The sequence below is a fragment of the Dendropsophus ebraccatus genome, chromosome 6, assembly GCF_027789765.1.
Source record: "Dendropsophus ebraccatus isolate aDenEbr1 chromosome 6, aDenEbr1.pat, whole genome shotgun sequence".
In the NCBI taxonomy this organism is placed as follows: domain Eukaryota; kingdom Metazoa; phylum Chordata; class Amphibia; order Anura; family Hylidae; genus Dendropsophus; species Dendropsophus ebraccatus.
Window position 1 is genome coordinate 84,340,339 of NC_091459.1, and position 17,601 is coordinate 84,357,939.

Here is a 17,601-nt window from a genome sequence, read left to right on the forward strand (position 1 = left end):
CAGAAAGAATAAGCCCTTACCAGTTTTCCCTTGTTCTTTGTTGAGAATTTTTTCTGCTCGCTTATCTAGATAGCCAAGAACTAGCGCACACACCAGTGAGAACAAACATGTTACTGAGCCTGCAACAAAAACACAAGATGTAAGGACACAAAGTCACAATGTAAGTGCCAACTCTATGCACATCCAAGCACATGCCTGATAACAACCTTTGTACCTCTTGGTTTGTTTTACAGACAATGAAGCCTGCCCCAATGAGAAAATGTAGATGTGCACGATAATTTTATTAATCGCTACAGAAATAACTGTTGTAAAGATGTCCACTATGTCCCTTCCCAGTTACCACCACCTACTTTTCCAGCAAAAAGTCACAGGATCTAGGTGCAAATATGATGTGTTTTGTACTTAGCAACATAAGATTTGAGTAAATTACCCTATTAAGGTCACAGGAGCATGTTCTAGGCATGATCTGCAACTTGCACAGAGCTTATTGTGATTTATAGACCCTGTGTTATATGTATATATGTCACGATTCATTATTAACCCTGCCTGCGATGAAGGTTCTCTTTAGAGAAAAAGATAAATAGGTCCATTATAAAACAGATAGACCACTACACCACAAAGCTCACGTGGCCATTTATTTATTTTTAATATGTCTGACATAAAAGCTTATTTAACCATCAGGCCATTAAATCCCAAACAAGAACATTCTCGTTAGAAGCTATTTTGCACATATATCAATTATTACTTAAGAGATTTACCAATCATGAGGGTTACACCAAGGGTTGTGTAACCAGCAGAGCCCATGGCATCCTTTATTCTTTCGTACACTAGTCCCATAACATTCATGTTAACAGTACTGCCCTGAAACAAAAACAAAAAAAAAGCACACAATTTAAAGAGACTGGAGCAGGACAGAGTACTGTGCTTTACATATCTGCCACCACATGTATACAGATTAGAGATTATTCTGAATTATACTTTAAAAGTAGCAGAAAGCGTAAAAAGAGGATTCCCATTTGAGGGAGTTATTCCCTATTTCACAGGATAAGGAACGACAGTTGTCAATCATACCTGGGACAGTGACAAGTTTTCCTTGTTAAAGCCTATTAAACTAAACTGCTGACAGATTTTCTTAACCCTTAGAGGACCGGGCCAATTTCAATTTTTGCGTTTTCGTTCTTTCTTCCTTGTGCCTAAAAGGCCATAGCAGTTTCATTTTTTCACCTAGAAACACACATGAGCCCTTATTTTTTGCGCCACTAATTGTACTTTGCAATGACAGGCTGATTTTTTTTTTTCATAAAGTACACTGCAAAAGCAGGGAAATTTTTTTTTATTTTTTTTTTTACGCCGTTCGCTCTGGGGTAAAACTGACTTGTTATACATGTTCCTCAATCGTTGTTATGATTACAATGATATGTAAGATGTATAACTTTTATATTATCTGATGGCTTGTAAAAAATTCAAACCATTGTTAACAAATATAAGTTCCTTAAAATCGCTCTATTCCCAGGCTTATAGCGCTTTTATCCTTTGGTCTATGGGGCTGTGTGAGGTGCCATGATATTTACTTTCTATCGGTACCTTGATTGCGCAAATGCAACTTTTTGAACGCTTTTTATTACAATTTTTCTGGGTTTAATGCGACCAAAAATGCGCAATTTTGCACTCTGATTTTTTTGCACTTGCGCCGTTTACCATGCGAGATCAAGATTGTTAACTAACAGTTTGGGCGATTACGCACGCGGCAATACCAAACATGTTTATTTATTTATTTTTATTTATAACATGGGAGAAGGGGGGTGTTTCACACTTTTATTAGGGGAGTTTTTTTTTATTATTAATCACACTTTTTTTTTACTTTTACCCTTATACTAGAAGCCCCCCTGGGGAACTTCTAGCATAAGCACATTGATCTCTCATTGAGATCTATGCTGTATAGTTATACAGTATAGATCCATGAGATAGGCACTGGATTGCTTACGGCTGCTGCAGCCGGAAGCAATCGGGTGCCGAGCCGGGATCAGCGCCATTACGGAGCAGACCCTGGCCCGAGCCGGACATGTGGATCGCTCCTCCGAGACAACGGCCAGGAGGAGCGATCCACCCCACTAGACACCAAGGAACGGCTGCTTAAGGTAATCTGATACAACTGTCAACTTTGACAGCTGCATCTGATTACTTAATTAGCAGGCACGGCGATCAGACCGTGCCCGCTAATAGCCGCGGTCTCGGGCTACATGCGGCACCCGGGACCGCGCCGGTCCAGAGCGCCGCCCCGCTCTGAACGCCCGTAGGCCCAAGGTCGCCTAGGGGTTAAAAACAGAATAGCAGTACAACAAAGTGAGGCTGAATTCACACTATGTTTTTGCAATCAGTTATCTTTATCCATTTTTAGCAAAAACTGATGAAAAAAAAAAAAATGGATGCAAAAACGGATTTTTTTTTAGCGTACACAAAAAGCGTGGTCGACCTAATTTTTGTGTTCGTTAAAAAAAACTGATTTTTTTTTTTTTTATAATGAAAGACAATGGAAGAACAGATGTACACAATTGCATCCGTTTTTCTCCATCAATTTTTCATCCGTTTGTTTGCAAAAAACTGATTGCAAAATCGTAGTGTAAACCCAGCCTAACAGGATACAAATAGAAAAAAATGTGTAATTCCCTGGGTGTGACTAACATTAATCTTATCAAAAACATACAGCAAACCTGATATATAATAGATCACTATTAACCCCTTAAGGTCCAAGCCAATTTTCGTTTTTGCGCTTTTGCTTTTTCCATTTTATGTTTAAAGTCCATAGCGCTTGCATTTTTTCACCTAGAGACTTATATGAGTGCTTATTTTTTGCGAAACCAATTGTACTTTGCAATTACAGGCATAATTTTTCCATAAAATATGTTGTGAAACCGGAAAAAAATCATTTGCGCTGTCAAATTGAAAAAAAAACGAATTTGTTTTGATTTCGGGGAGATTTGCATTTACGCCGTTTGCCCTATGGTAAAACTGACTTGTTATGCATGTTCCTCAAGTCGTTACGATTACTATGATATATAACATGTATAACTTATATTGTATCGGATGGCCTGTAAAAAATTCAAACCATTGTTAACAAATATATGTCACTTAAAATCGCTCCATTCCCAGGCTTATAGCGCTTTTATCCTTTGGTCTATGGGGCTGTGTGAGGTGTCAGTTTTTGCGCCATGATGCGTTCTTTCTATCGGTACCTTGATTGCGCATATATGACTTTTTGATCGCTTTTTATTACATTTTTTCTGGATTTGATGCGACCAAAAATGCGCAATTTTGCACTTTGGAATTTTTTTGCGCTTACGCCGTTTACCGTGCGAGATCAGGAATGTGATTAATTCATAGTTCGGGCGATTACGCGCGCGGCGATACTAAATATGTTTATTTATTTATATTTATAAAATGGGAAAAGGGGGGTGATTTGGACTTTTATTAGGGGAGGGGATTTTTTAATAAAAACACTTTTTTACTTTTTTTTTAACATGGACTAGAAGCCCCCCTGGGGGGCTTGTATATACACAGCAATGATCTCTCATAGAGATCAATGCTGTGTATATACACAGCAAAGATCCATGAGATCGGTCATAGATTGCTATGGCCTGCTGCAGGCCATAGCAATCTACTGCCGAGCCGGGATCAGCGTCATTCCGACGCTGAGGCCCGGCACGGCCAGAAGAACGGATCTCCCCCCCGCGATCGCATCGTGGGGGGGGGGGGGGGGGGGGGGGAGATCAGACCCACTAGACACCAGGGATGTGATGTCTAAAGCCCTTCAATGCAGCTGTCAGGTTTGACAGCTGCATTGAAGTGCTTAATTAGCCGGCGCGGCAACGGGACCCGCGCCGGCTAACAGAGGCACTGCCCGGCTGCACGTGTCAGCCGGGATCAGCGCCGTTCAGAGCGGCGTCCCGGCGGGACCCCGCTCTGAACACCCCCCGCGGCGCCATGACGTATTAGATACGTCATGGGTCGCTAAGGGGTTAAATAGACATTTTAACATGTTAAAGATGATTTAGATCTCTTTATTACAACTGCCACAATCTGAAAGACAATGCTGCCCCATCCATGAAGATACCATAGAGATTTAGCTGACCACTATCAGACATTTATGACTTAAAGAGTAACTATAAAATATTTTGACCTTTCAGTTTTAGTTAGCTTAGGGCATGATAATTTTTTCAATATACATTAATAACCCAAAATGAACAGTTTTTTAAATACATACAGCTGATTATGCCCTTACAGCTCTGTCTGGCTCTGAGTTATTTCTGCATTCCTGCTGGACACGCCCCCTCCCTGCAGATCCGTCCTGAGTGAACGGACTCTGACAGGAGGATCAGATAACAGCCCTGACACAGATAGAAACAAACAAAACCTCCTCCCCCCCCTCCTAGCAGCATGTTCTCCCCCCTCCCCTCACAGAGATCACATAGCAGAGCTGAGGGTGTGGTGTGTGAGGAGCAGCGCAGGGGAGGAGATGGATGGAGGGACAAGTACTCAGTGCTTCACCCAGGAGGGAGATGCCAGCCATGACTCCAATGTGCTGCATGAGGGAGAGTGGGTGAGTCACTGAGGGGAAGACTACAAGTCCCAGCACAACACAGCTGTAGTCCTTCCATAGTACATATAACACTCGCTATCAGATGTCTGCAGCAGGTGCCCCCACCTCCATGGCTGACATTATCCTACAGTGTAATGAGAGCAGATGACTGTATCTAATCCCACTGTGTGTGATACCATCTGCTGGAGCTCTGTATCTAATCTTACATTGTGATACTGTATGCTGGGGCTCTATCTAATCCTGCTGTGTGCGATACATCTGCTAAGGTGCTGGTCAGTGAATGGAGGGACGCAGCCAGGGAGATGAGGGAGGGGCCACGCCCACTTTCATGCAACCAGAAGAAAAATTCATTTATTCTTCTGAGCCAAACAACTGGTGATATCTCAGCGAGCGTACACGCTATCAACGCAGTTTAGGGCTCTTTTTAAAGGGTAACACGAGGGCTTTTTATTTGAGGAATTTCATTTTTTGGCTACTGAAATTATAGTTACGTTTTAACCCTTTAAGGACATGGCCCATTTTCGTTTTTAAGTTTTCGGTTTTTCCTCCTTGTGTTTAAAAGGTCATAGCACTTGCATTTTTCCACCTAGAAACCCACATGACCCCTTATTTTTTGCGTCACTAATTGTACTTTGCAATTACAGGCTGAATTTTTGCATAAAGTACACTGCGAAACCAGAAAAGAATTCGAAGTGTGGTGAAATTGAAAAAAAAAACGCATTTCTTTTATTTGGGGGAAATGTGTTTTTACGCCATTCACCCTGGGGTAAAACTGACTTGTTGTGCATGTTCCTCAAGTTGTTACGATTAAAACGATATATAACATGTATAACTTATATTGTATCTGATGGCCTGTAAAAAATTCAAACCGTTGTTAACCAATATACGTTCCTTAAAATCGCTCCATTCCCAGGCTTATAGCGCTTTTATCCTTTGGTCTATGGGGCTGTGCGAGGTGTCATTTTTTGCGCCATGATGTGATCTTTCTATCGGTACCTTGATTGCGCATATACGACTTTTTGATCGCTTTTTATTACATTTTTTCTGGATTTGATGCGACCAAAAATGCGCAATTTTGCACTTTGGGATTTTTGGGCGCTGACGCCGTTTACCGTACGAGATCAGGAATGTGATTAATTAATAGTTCGGGCGATTACGCACGCGGCGATAGCAAACATGTTTATTTATTTATTTATTTGTTTACTTTTATTTAAAACCTGGGAAAAGGGGGGTGATTCTGACTTTTATTAGGGGAGGGGGCTTTTTACTATTAACAACACTTTTTTTTTTTTTTTTTACACATATACTAGAAGCCCCCATGGGGGACTTCTAGTATATACACTTGGATCTCTCATTGAGATCTCTGCAGCATAGATATGCTGCAGAGATCCATGAGATCGGCACTCGTTTGCTTTCGGCTGCTGAAGCCGGAAGTAAACGAGTGCCGAGCCGAGGACGGCGCCATCTTGGACGCGTCCCCGGCCGGCATCAGTAACGGAGATCGCTCCTCCGGGACAAGGTCCCGGAGGAGCGATCTCCCCCACTAGACACCAGGGAAACGTTGCCTCCGGTAATCGGAGGCAGCTGTCAACTTTGACAGCTGCCTCCGATTAGCTAATTAGCGGGCACGGCGATCAGACCGTGCCCGCTAATAGCGGCGGTCCCGGGCTACTCGCGGCACCCGGGATCGCGGCACTTCAAAGCGGGGCCGCCGCGCGGCCCCGCTTTGAAGTGCAAGTGAGGACATAGGACGTACCGGTACGTCCTATGTCCTTAAGAGGTTAAGTGTCACGGTCGTTATAACTTTCAAAAATTTAAATCAACAGTAGATAAGATAGAAAGCAAATTTGCAATATACATTCATTATTTTTTTATTTATCAGTTTTCTGGTCTCAGAGAAAAGGCAGTCATGTGATTGATGGACACATTGAGCCATGACACTCTGTACTGGCTGGGACTTTAGATTAGTTTAGTCTGGTTTTTTTAACACCAGCACAAGTCAGAAAATCGGCCTTCAGGACACTGGACCTGGATTTCTGGTAAGTTCAACTTTGTTTTACAGCATCATAACAAAAAGTAATGAATGTATATTGCAAACTTGCTTTATATCACATCTACTGTTGATTTAGATTTTCAAAGTTATAACGACAGGGACACTTTAAAGCACAAACACTGATATAGCTGGTGCATTTATTGGTAGGCTATTGATGGACCGATTCCCAAGAACTCACCACTCTGGCCATACTGAGCTGTAATCCAAACACCAGGTTCAGTTCCTTTCCTTTGAACCAACTTACTGCATACGTATTTTGCGCAACAGCGAGCGATTCTCCCCCAATCCTAAAAGAGACAGTGCACACGGATAACAATAAAAGCCCTAGATATTCTATAGCTAGTAACAGTTCACGCTGTAAAACACTTGTTATGCTTTAACATGCCTTATCCCATATAAATGATTAAACAGGGTGCCAATGGTGTCTTGCACCAGAGCTCTCTGTCAATATGCCTGCACCAGATGGAGAGGCATTGTAGTATGAATACATACTATACAAAGACAACCTGGGTCCATCAGAACAAGAACTGCTGCTTGTCTGTGGCTCATGTGACCCCCTATCTATGGTTAGATATTGGCTGCCAGCTCTCAGAAAAACAAGTATGATGAGGCAGACTGAACAGTTCTATCCTCTCTGCACCCATAACACATCCATTCAGTCAGGGTAGCACTTTTAATAAGTAACGTATATCACAAAGAGTGAATATCTGAAATACATATAAATAGCTCTTGTACAACCCTTTCATGGAGTTCATCCAGTTTTATTAAAGCAACTCTGTACCTACAATCTGACCCCCCCAAACCACTTGTACCTTTGGATAGCCGTTTTCAATTCAAGATCTGTCCTGGGGTCCGTTCGGCAGGTGATGCAGTTATTGTTCTAAAAAACAACTTTTTTCAACTTGCAGCCCTATGCCAAACTAGCATGGCCTAGAGTGACTATGTATTAGGCAGGCACAACCTCTGTCCCTCCTCATCATTAGGAATGCTCCAGGCAGGTATTCTCCTATTCATCAGCTGTGAGAACACGGCACATGGGCTGGATTGTTAAGGCACCTGTGCAATGTTCACTGCAGAGAAATAGGAAAAATCCTGCCAGTGGCATTCCTAATGAGGAGGGTGGGGAGGAGGGACAGAGGGGTGGTGCAAGGTTAGGGCACAGATACTCTAGGCCACAGCAGTTTGTCACAGGGCTGCAAGCTTAAGGGTATAAACCCACACACCGTATACGCAGCAGATGTCATGGTGAAGATTTGATGCTGTGTTCAGTTATTTAGATCTAATCTGCTGCGTATTTGCTGCGTATCGCAGTAGTAAATACGCTGCATATACGGTGTGTGGGTTTATACCCTAAAAGTTGTTTTTTTAGGACAATAACTGCATCATTTGCTGAACAGACCCCAGGACAGATGTTGGATTAAAAGCAGCTATCCGAAGGTACAAGTGGTTTGGGGGGGACAGATGTAGGTGGTTTGGGGGGGGGGGGGTCATATTGTGGGTACAGAGTCGCTTTAACAAAGTGTATGCAATCAAGGCACCACCACCGTAGGTTCGCAGAAACACCATAATTACAACCGCTGACAGGAGACCACCGTAATGTTTGCAAATGGTGCTCAACAATAGAAGCCAAAGAGTTCCAATAGAGCACATAAAGAATTTGTGGCACTCACCAACTCATCAAAACGTTAAAACTTGTCTTTATTTTGTATCATTTCCAGCTACGTCTTGGCAGCTGACCAGTGACTAGGCTACGGCCGCTTCACGTGCATGCACATAGCGCTTCTTCCAGGCCCTACACATCACTCGTTTGTTTATCCCTTTTAAAGTTAGTGTCTTGGTCAGCGTCCAAGACCTAACTGGAAACTATATGAAATAAAGACAAGTTTTTAACATTATGCTGAGTTGAAGAGTGACACCAATTTATTATGTGCTGTCTTATTAACATAGGGGGAGATTTATCAAACACGGTGTAAAGTGAAACTGGCTCAGTTACCCCCCGGCAACCAATCAGATTCCACCTTTCATTTTCAAAAGAGTCTGTGAGGAATGAAAGGTGTAATCTGATTGGTTGCTGAGGGGCAACTGAGCCAGTTTCACTTTACACCATGTTTGATAAATCTCCCCCATAGTGTTGCACTATAAAAACATTTAAAGATGATCTCACCCAAATATTAGTCGACCGGCTTCCATTAGCCAGAAGGCATTGAACAGGGCACCTGCTGCAAATACTACCTGAAAAGTAAAATCCACCATGAACACACATCTCTGCAGGGATATCAGATACAGCGATCCCTAACTGACCAATCAGTTTTTTTAGACAGTCTTGCATATGCTATGTGGTCAGATCCTACTAATAATATACGGTACAGAGCCTCATGGTAGCTAGGGCATGCTGCGTTTTATAGCTTATTTAAAAAAAAAAAGTAATTACTTATAAGTGTATCATGTACTGCATATTATAAGTACATTACTAAGTACTTCAACAAGAGGATCATATACCACTTTAATAAGCGAGCTCAGCTATTGTTTATGTTGCCCGTGGTTCAGGCAGCATGAAAATGGCAGGTTCCCTTTACTGTATTATCGTTACCGTTTTTGTATAATTACAAATATTAATTTTATTCTTACCTGCCCTGCACAGACAAACAGGCTAAATATTATAGTTCCTAACCTGTAAAAAGAAAAAGAAAAAACATTTTAAAAGTGAATGGGTCATTAAAAAATTACCTACTGCTTGAGGGTAGCTTCAAACGTACCGCATCACAGTGAATTTTACAGTACGGATTTGATGCTGTGTTCATTAAGTCAAATCTGCTGCGGATCCGAAGCAGAAAATCCACTGCTATACGGTACGTGTGAAGTAGGGCTGGGCGATATGGGCAAAAAATTAAATCTCGATTTTTTAAAATTTTTTGACGATTCTCGATTTAAATCTCGATTTTTTTTCCTTTTTTGCTAAATAAACAGAACATTTTCTCCCTGCAGCATCAGATACTATTTTAATATTTTAGACAACAACTGTATTGATTTCCAGTGTAACAGAGGCCCCATATAGTATAGGAAATCATGTTTGTGCCTCCATCTACGTAGGGTGTAGTAGTACAGGTATAGATGAGGGGGGACTGGGGTGACACTAAACGGGGACTGGGGTGACACTAAACGGGGACTGGGGTGACACTAAACGGGGACTGGGGTGACACTAAACGGGGACTGGGGTGACACTAAACGGGGACTGGGGGGACACTAAAGGGGACTGGGGGGACACTAAAGGGGACTGGGGGGACACTGAAGGGGACTGGGGGGGGGACACTGAAGGGGACTGGGGGGGGGACACTGAAGGGGACTGGGGGGGGACACTGAAGGGGACTGGGGGGAGACACTGAAGGGGACTGGGGGGGGGACACTGAGGGAACAATGAGGGGATTGGGGGGACACTGAGGGGACTGGGGGGGGGACACTGAGGGAACAATGAGGGGACGGGGGGGGACACTGAAGGGGACTGGGGGGGGACACTGAGGGAACAATGAGGGGATTGGGGGGACACTGAAGGGGACTGGGGGGGGACACTGAGGGAACAATGAGGGGATTGGGGGGGGTGACTGGTGCAGCTGGAGGTGATTGGAGCAGGAGGGCACATACATCTCCTCCTCCTCTCACCTCCACACACACGCTCCCCTCCCGGCCAGATATGGAGGTCCCGGGTCTGTGGAGGAGGAGGCCGCAGGGACTACAGTAGGTGGTGATCGCATAGCTGCGGGTCACGGAGCTATACAGCGGGAACGGGGGTCTGCACCGAGCCCCCCGATCCCGCTGTATAGCTCCAGGACGAGCAGCGCCGCGATCACCACCTACTGTAGTCCCTGCGGCCTCCTCCTCCACAGACCCGGGACCTCCATATCTGGCCGGGAGGGGAGTGGGACGCTCAGTGGAAGGGGCGGGGGCAGATCAGCGGCGGCGCTGTCAGTGGCTGGAGGCCGCCGGCACTGCACCGCCCCTCTCCAGCATCTTCTCCCCGCTCACCCACACCGCCCCTCCACAGCTCTCCCGCCGGCCCGCACCGCAACCCCCCTTCTCTCAGCTTCTCCCCGGCACCGCAGCCCGAAATGATTTTTTGTGAAAATCGAATTTACGATTTTCACAAAAAATCAAATCGATTTCAACGTTCTGGACGATTAATCGAATTAATTCGATTAATCGCCCAGCCCTAGTGTGAAGCTACCCTAAATCAAGATTTGTGCAACAGATTTGAAAAAAAATTAAATTTGAAAAGTTTTTCTTTCATTTTACAATCTATAATATAATCCTGAAACCTTACAGTTCTCATTCTCACCAAAAGCGGATACAAAAAAGGCACGGCTACTCAATTGCAAAAGCAGCACCACTCATGTCCACAGGTTGTGTGTGGTAGTACAATTCAGTTACATTAAGTTCAATAGAAATGAGAGGCAAACCCACACCTAACTGAGGACTGAGAACTGTTTCTGAAAAAAAGCCGCCATGTTTTTATAAGCCTGGAGTGCGGCACGAGCACCTCACCACACTTCCTCTTTGACTGTTGATTGCATTAGAAAATCGATATTGTACAGCACCCCCTCCACTGACAGAACAACCATAGACAACCTGCTAATTGACCTACAGCACACTGTCAGCCCATCGAGTCAGATCCGGGTGCTGACAGATTCCTTTTAGCCTCTTAACTTCTCTGTTTACCCTTAACGGCCACAGGACGAGTATACTTGTCCTGCGGCCGATAAAGGTAAACAGAGGGCTCCCGGCGTGAGCCCTCTCTGCAGTCCGCGGTCCCCGGTTGCCATGTGCCTCAGAGGGACTTCTAATTAATGTAAAAAAAAAAAAGTGTTTATTAAATTAAAAAAATCCCCTCCCCTAATAAGTTTAAATCACCCCCTTTTTCCATTTTATAAATAAAAATGTATAAATAAAAAAATAAACATATTTGGTATCGCCACATGCATAATCACAAACTATTAAATTATCACATTCGTAATCTGTCATGGTAAACGGATTAAGTGCAAAAAAATTTCTAAAATGCAAAATTGCGCATTTTTGTTTACATCAAATGCAGAAAAAAATGTAATAAAAAGTGATCAAAAAGTCGCATATACGCAAACAAGGTACCAAAAAAACAGATTGTGGCGCAAAAATATTTTTCTTTAAAGCGATCAAATAAAATAAAAGTTATACAAGTTACAACTTGAGGAACGTTTATCACAAGTCAGTTTTACCATCGGGCAAATGCTGTAAACATGAATTGCAAATTTTTTTCCAATTTCACTGCACAAATCATTTTACCATAAAATATGCTGTAAAACCAGAAAAAAATTAAGTCTGTAATTGCAAAGTATAATTGGTGTCGCAAAAAATAAGGGCTCATGTGGGTCTGTAGGGGAAAATATGCAAGCGCTATGGCCTTTTAAACAAGGAGAAAAAAACAAATGCGCAAAAATGAAAACTGTTACCGTCCTTAAAGGGTTAATGATCACAGAGGATGCACAGTAATATAATAGGAGTTGTGCAAACAGCACAGCCCTGTGAGCCACATTGCTTATGCAGCCTTGGGAATTAGGGAAACAACGTAGCTAGCAGCAAATATGTTCACTTTTCATGTTACTATGTTAGCTATCTGTAAACATTTCTAAGAGTGAGATAAAACAAAGGTGTACTTTAGGGATAATGGTGGAAGGTTACCCCCACAACACTGAAAATGGGGGTATAACATCTGTATGTCCATCAGTTCTTATTTTCATTAAAGAAGTTAAACTAACCTACTGACTCACAATAAGATATGTTTACTCTGTTTGCATTAAGAAGAAAAGAAAGAAAAAGAAAGATGACATCACCGACTCCAGAGCAGCTCCATACAAACCACCACGTTCCTGACTGACAATAAGATTACAGGTTTCTAGAAACAACATACCGAATTCCAAACACTCGATCAATGAGAAATCCTCCAAAAAAGCAAAGGACAACATTGGGCCAGGAATAAAAGGCATATAGTTGCATGAAGTCAGCTGTGTTCACCTTCATGTCCTAAAGGAATGATAAAAGCCATTTGTACAAATATTCATTGACGATTGCTTTTTAATATTAGATCCAAATGTGACACCCATGAAATTCAGGAGGCCCCAGTAACCCGGCTTATAGAGGGCAGATGCTGACCAGTATAATGCCACTGAGCTTCTTTCCGCCTATATACTTTGTAGGTATTCATTAGCAGATCTGGCTACTCTCTACTGATGCTGTAATATTTTATTTTTCAGAAACTCTTTATTTTTCAAGCACAAAACTGAAATTATATAGCATTTATCTAAAGCCTATGGTCCCCATACACTTTATAATTTTGTCGGCCGCTACCTGCCGGATACAGCAGGTCCAGCCATCAGTATAAGGTGGATGGCTATCTCCCAAGACTCCACTGTTAATAATAATAATAAATAATAATAATAAATAATTTTGGTGAAGATCGAGTATGGGCGTTATGGAAAATTACTGTCCGTCCCCTTTGTTCCCAGAGAGATAAGCCGCAACTAGAGAAGTCTGCCTGCTGCTTACCCCTCTCCACAAAGAACACAGGAGCCCTCTGCTCTGCCGAAAGGGGAGAATGGGAGAGAAGGTGTATGGCCAGGAAAATAATTTGATAATTTTACTTTTAAATATAATTTTAAATATTCTAATTGCCCAAACAAAAATAATTATTATATGTAGGACCATTAGCATGTATTTCATATAGTGTGTGTGAGAGAGAGAAAGGAGGACTTAACACTTACCAGTTGAACCTGGGTTTGTAAAGCTGAAGGGTTGTCATAGCAAAAATAACTTCCTGAAAAAAATAAAAAAATTAATTCTTAAACATGAAAACAATGTTTTCGTGTTGAATTTTATTTTAGTTGAAATTGACTATTTTCATCAACTTTAGTCTAATGTGTTTGGGCTCCTGTCAATTTGCAATGATACTTGTGTATATCCAGGACTATAGAGCCTGCACATCACTGAGCGGACTACTGCACCCAGCTAACACTGCAGCTAATAGCGATTTTATGACAACTGCAAGAAGAGAGAGACAGCACTGGAGACAAGATCTCTCACTACTTCATGTTGCCCTCACAGAGAACTGTAACCCTGGTGACAGGCTCCCTTTAAAAGGGTCATCCAGCGCTACAAAACCATGGTCACTTTTGCACCACTCTTTTCTCCAGATTGGGTGGGGTTTGAAGCTCAGTTGCATTGAAGTGAATGGAGCTTAATTGCAAACCACACCGGCACTGGAGACGAGAGGGGGAACAGTGGCCATGTTTTTGTAGCGCTGGATAACCCCTTTAAAGTAAGGAGCTAGAACAAAGACTATGGCCTCTGCACTGCTAAGCAGACCATCACAGACAGGGAGCAGTCTCCGGAAATGAAACCCTCCCAAACATTCACTGGTCACCCTGCCAAGATTCTAATAACACAGATAACCTCTTATTGCTAACAATCAAATCTAATATTACCATGAAATGTAGAGATGATATAAAACATTGATTTCCATGCTAAACATAGATAAGGTCTGCACACAGGAAAGCACTGACTCCATGTCCCTTCTGCTGGTTCCAGACCCCATCTATAAGTGGCCCATGCAGGAGTCCAATCATTTTTTTACTTTGTTCCACTGACTTCACACTGATAACACAGAGAGGGATGTCCTGCATCACATCCAAGAGGGTGCAGCCTGGTCCAAAGTGGTTCCAGGTGTAAAAACTGGCATCAAAGTGGGCAGACGGTCATTTGTTACTGATGCTTTTACTAGATGAGTTGGGGCCACTGACCTGCCACTATGATGCCGGTTTTTACACCAAGAAACACATTGGGCTAGGCTGGACTTTAAGGTGTGATGCGACGTATCCCTATCTGGGTATTATCAGTCTGACATCAGTGGCCCAAAGTCAATTCTCAACTCAAACTCTTTTTTAATCACAATTTTCTATTTTTACTTTGTATCCCATTTGTTTGCTAACCACTCGGCACTTTTAGCCATTTTTAACTCCATTCCTGCCAGAGCACTTAACTTATGAAAAAAGGCTAAACAAATTAAAAAGAATAATCCTGTGAATAAGAAACCAACTTCAGCATCATGGGATCAGAGGGGCCCATTTGGGGGGGACCACCCCCGGCATCAGAGGGGCCCAGTTGGGGGGACCACCCCCGGCATCAGAGGGGCCCAGTTGGGGGGACCACCCCCGGCATCAGAGGGGCCCAGTTGGGGGGACCACCCCCGGCATCAGAGGGGCCCAGTTGGGGGGACCACCCCCGGCATCAGAGGGGCCCAGTTGGGGGGACCACCCCCCGGCATCAGAGGGGCCCAGTTGGGGGGGACCACCCCCCGGCATCAGAGGGGCCCAGTTGGGGGGACCACCCCCCGGCATCAGAGGGGCCCAGTTGGGGGGACCACCCCCCGGCATCAGAGGGGCCCAGTTGGGGGGACCACCCCCCGGCATCAGAGGGGCCCAGTTGGGGGGACCACCCCCCGGCATCAGAGGGGCCCAGTTGGGGGGACCACCCCCCGGCATCAGAGGGGCCCAGTTGGGGGGGACCACCCCCCGGCATCAGAGGGGCCCAGTTGGGGGGGACCACCCCCCGGCATCAGAGGGGCCCAGTTGGGGGGGACCACCCCCCGGCATCAGAGGGGCCCAGTTGGGGGGACCACCCCCGGCATCAGAGGGGCCCAGTTGGGGGGACCACCCCCGGCATCAGAGGGGCCCAGGAGTGGGACGCCCCTGACCACATATTAGAGATCCATAAATCTGTGGAACCGCACAATGTAAACATGCTATAAGAGCTAAATGCTCCCCAGCTGCTACAGGATTACCGTCCCCAGCATACGCTACCAGCCCGATCTTCCCCTCCCCCCACCACACACCCTGACGGTAATATACCCGCAGCTTACTCACCGAACCCCAGGAAGCACATGAGAACCAGCACCACGATGCGATGAGCCAGCCTGCTGGGGTCACAGATGGCCGGCATCTGCCTCCGGGGAGCACTGCTGGAGGAACCGTCGCCGCTCCCTGGGAGCAAAGCTTCCTGCTCGTCTTCCAGCGCCATGTTCCTTGTACTCTAGTCACGTGATCGCCGTACGGTCACATGACGACGTCTCACGTGACTGGACGTAAGCGTGCGTGGGTGAAGCTTAGGTGGGCGCTGGATTGTGGAGACCCTTCGTGTCCTCCCTCGCTCTGAGGTTTTGCCGTATGCTGTGTGACCAGGGCCCTGTCTTCACAAGCGGCTGCTTCATTGGAGAATCATAGACTGAAAACTTTTTTGTCTTACAAATCTAATCTGCAAATCACAGCCCCTTGCTGTATGTCGTGTGCAGGCGGCCCTCACAGCAGCACATTGGCACAGGATCAGTGATAATGTCCCTTATAGTAAATATGCATGGGAAATAACAGATTCCGAACAGGTACTAAACCTCCTGTCCCCTATCGCACATGATAAGCTTGTATACCTAATAGTATATAGCCCAATCACTGTCTCCATGCCTTTCCCCCAGGTATTTATCTGGGATCCTCAGGAGACTAAAGGGCTTATTCCACGGACGTTACGGCGACGATTCATGTCGGCTGATTGTTGCAGTCGTTTGTTTTTCAACATGTTGAAAAACAAACGGCGCATACAGCAACGATCTGCTGTCGTCGCTCCGTGGAATAGGAGTGGCGGCAGCAGACCGCTGCTACCTGCTATGGGCTGCCCGGACAATCTGGCGATCACCTGGGCAGCCTCCCCGTGGCCCCTGCCGCACTCACCTGCTTGCTGCTGCCGCGTGGAATAGCGGCGGCAGCAAGCGGGGAGCGAGTAGCAAACGAGCGCTAATAGCACTCTGCACCTCACAGTCTCCCCAGAGGAATAGGGGGTTTAGGGTCCTATTACACCAACAGATTATTTGACAGATTTTTTGAGCCAAAGCCAGGAATGGATTTGAAAAGAAGAGAAATCTCAGTCTTTTCTTTTCATCTGTTCTCTGTTTATAGTCCGTGCCTGGTTTTGGCCCGAAATAATCTGTCAGATAATCACCAACAGATGTCTTACAGATTATCTGACATTATTTCAGCCAAAGCCAGGAATGTATTTGAAAAGAGGAGAAATCTCAGTCTTTCCTTTATGACAAATTCTCTGTTTATACTATATTCCTAGTTTTGACTATTCCTAATATGGCCTTTAGTAACAAAACCAAATGATAATCAAAGATAGAGGTACAATACACCAAATAATAAAGATGGAGGTACTATACTCCAAATAATAAAGATGGAGGTACAATACACCAAATAATAAAGATGGAGGTACAATACACCAAATAATAAGGATGGAGGTACAATACACCAAATAATAAATAGGAGGTACTATACACCAAATAATAAAGAAGGAGGTACTATACACCAAATAATAAAGATGGAGGTACTATACTCTAAATAATAAAGATGGAGGTACAATACACCAAATAATAAAGATGGAGGTACTATACTCTAAATAATAAAGATGGAGGTACAATACACCAAATAATAAAGATGGAGGTACTATACACCAAATAATAAAGATGGAGGTACAATACACCAAATAATAAATAGGAGGTACAATACACCAAATAATAAAGATGGAGGTACTATACTCCAAATAATAAAGATGGAGGTACAATACACCAAATAATAAAGATGGAGGTACTATACTCCAAATAATAAAGATGGAGGTACAATACACCAAATAATAAAGATGGAGGTACTATACTCTAAATAATAAAGATGGAGGTACAATACACCAAATAATAAAGATGGAGGTACTATACTCCAAATAATAAAGATGGAGGTACAATACACCAAATAATAAAGATGGAGGTACAATACACCAAATAATAAAGATGGAGGTACTATACTCTAAATAATAAAGATGGAGGTACAATACACCA

At 43.9% G+C, this 17,601-nt stretch overlaps 1 protein-coding gene across 2 annotated transcripts in view; it reads right to left on the reverse strand.

The window, feature by feature from the left end:
• MFSD1 (major facilitator superfamily domain containing 1) overlaps positions 1-15,777 on the reverse strand; it is a 31,888-nt gene extending 16,111 nt beyond the window's left edge. Inside the window, exons 1-8 of one of the 2 annotated variants that reach the window (XM_069975275.1) lie at positions 15,593-15,777; positions 13,436-13,488; positions 12,586-12,698; positions 9,279-9,321; positions 8,815-8,882; positions 6,829-6,937; positions 759-861; positions 21-119 (exon numbers count right to left, since the gene is read on the reverse strand). In XM_069975275.1, coding sequence (XP_069831376.1) covers positions 21-119; positions 759-861; positions 6,829-6,937; positions 8,815-8,882; positions 9,279-9,321; positions 12,586-12,698; positions 13,436-13,488; positions 15,593-15,746 — 742 coding nt within the window. In that variant the 5' untranslated portion in view covers positions 15,747-15,777. The remainder of the gene's footprint in view (positions 1-20; positions 120-758; positions 862-6,828; positions 6,938-8,814; positions 8,883-9,278; positions 9,322-12,585; positions 12,699-13,435; positions 13,489-15,592) is intronic. The other variant, XM_069975276.1, reaches the window with a different exon arrangement.
• Between the last annotated feature and the right edge of the window lie 1,824 nt (positions 15,778-17,601).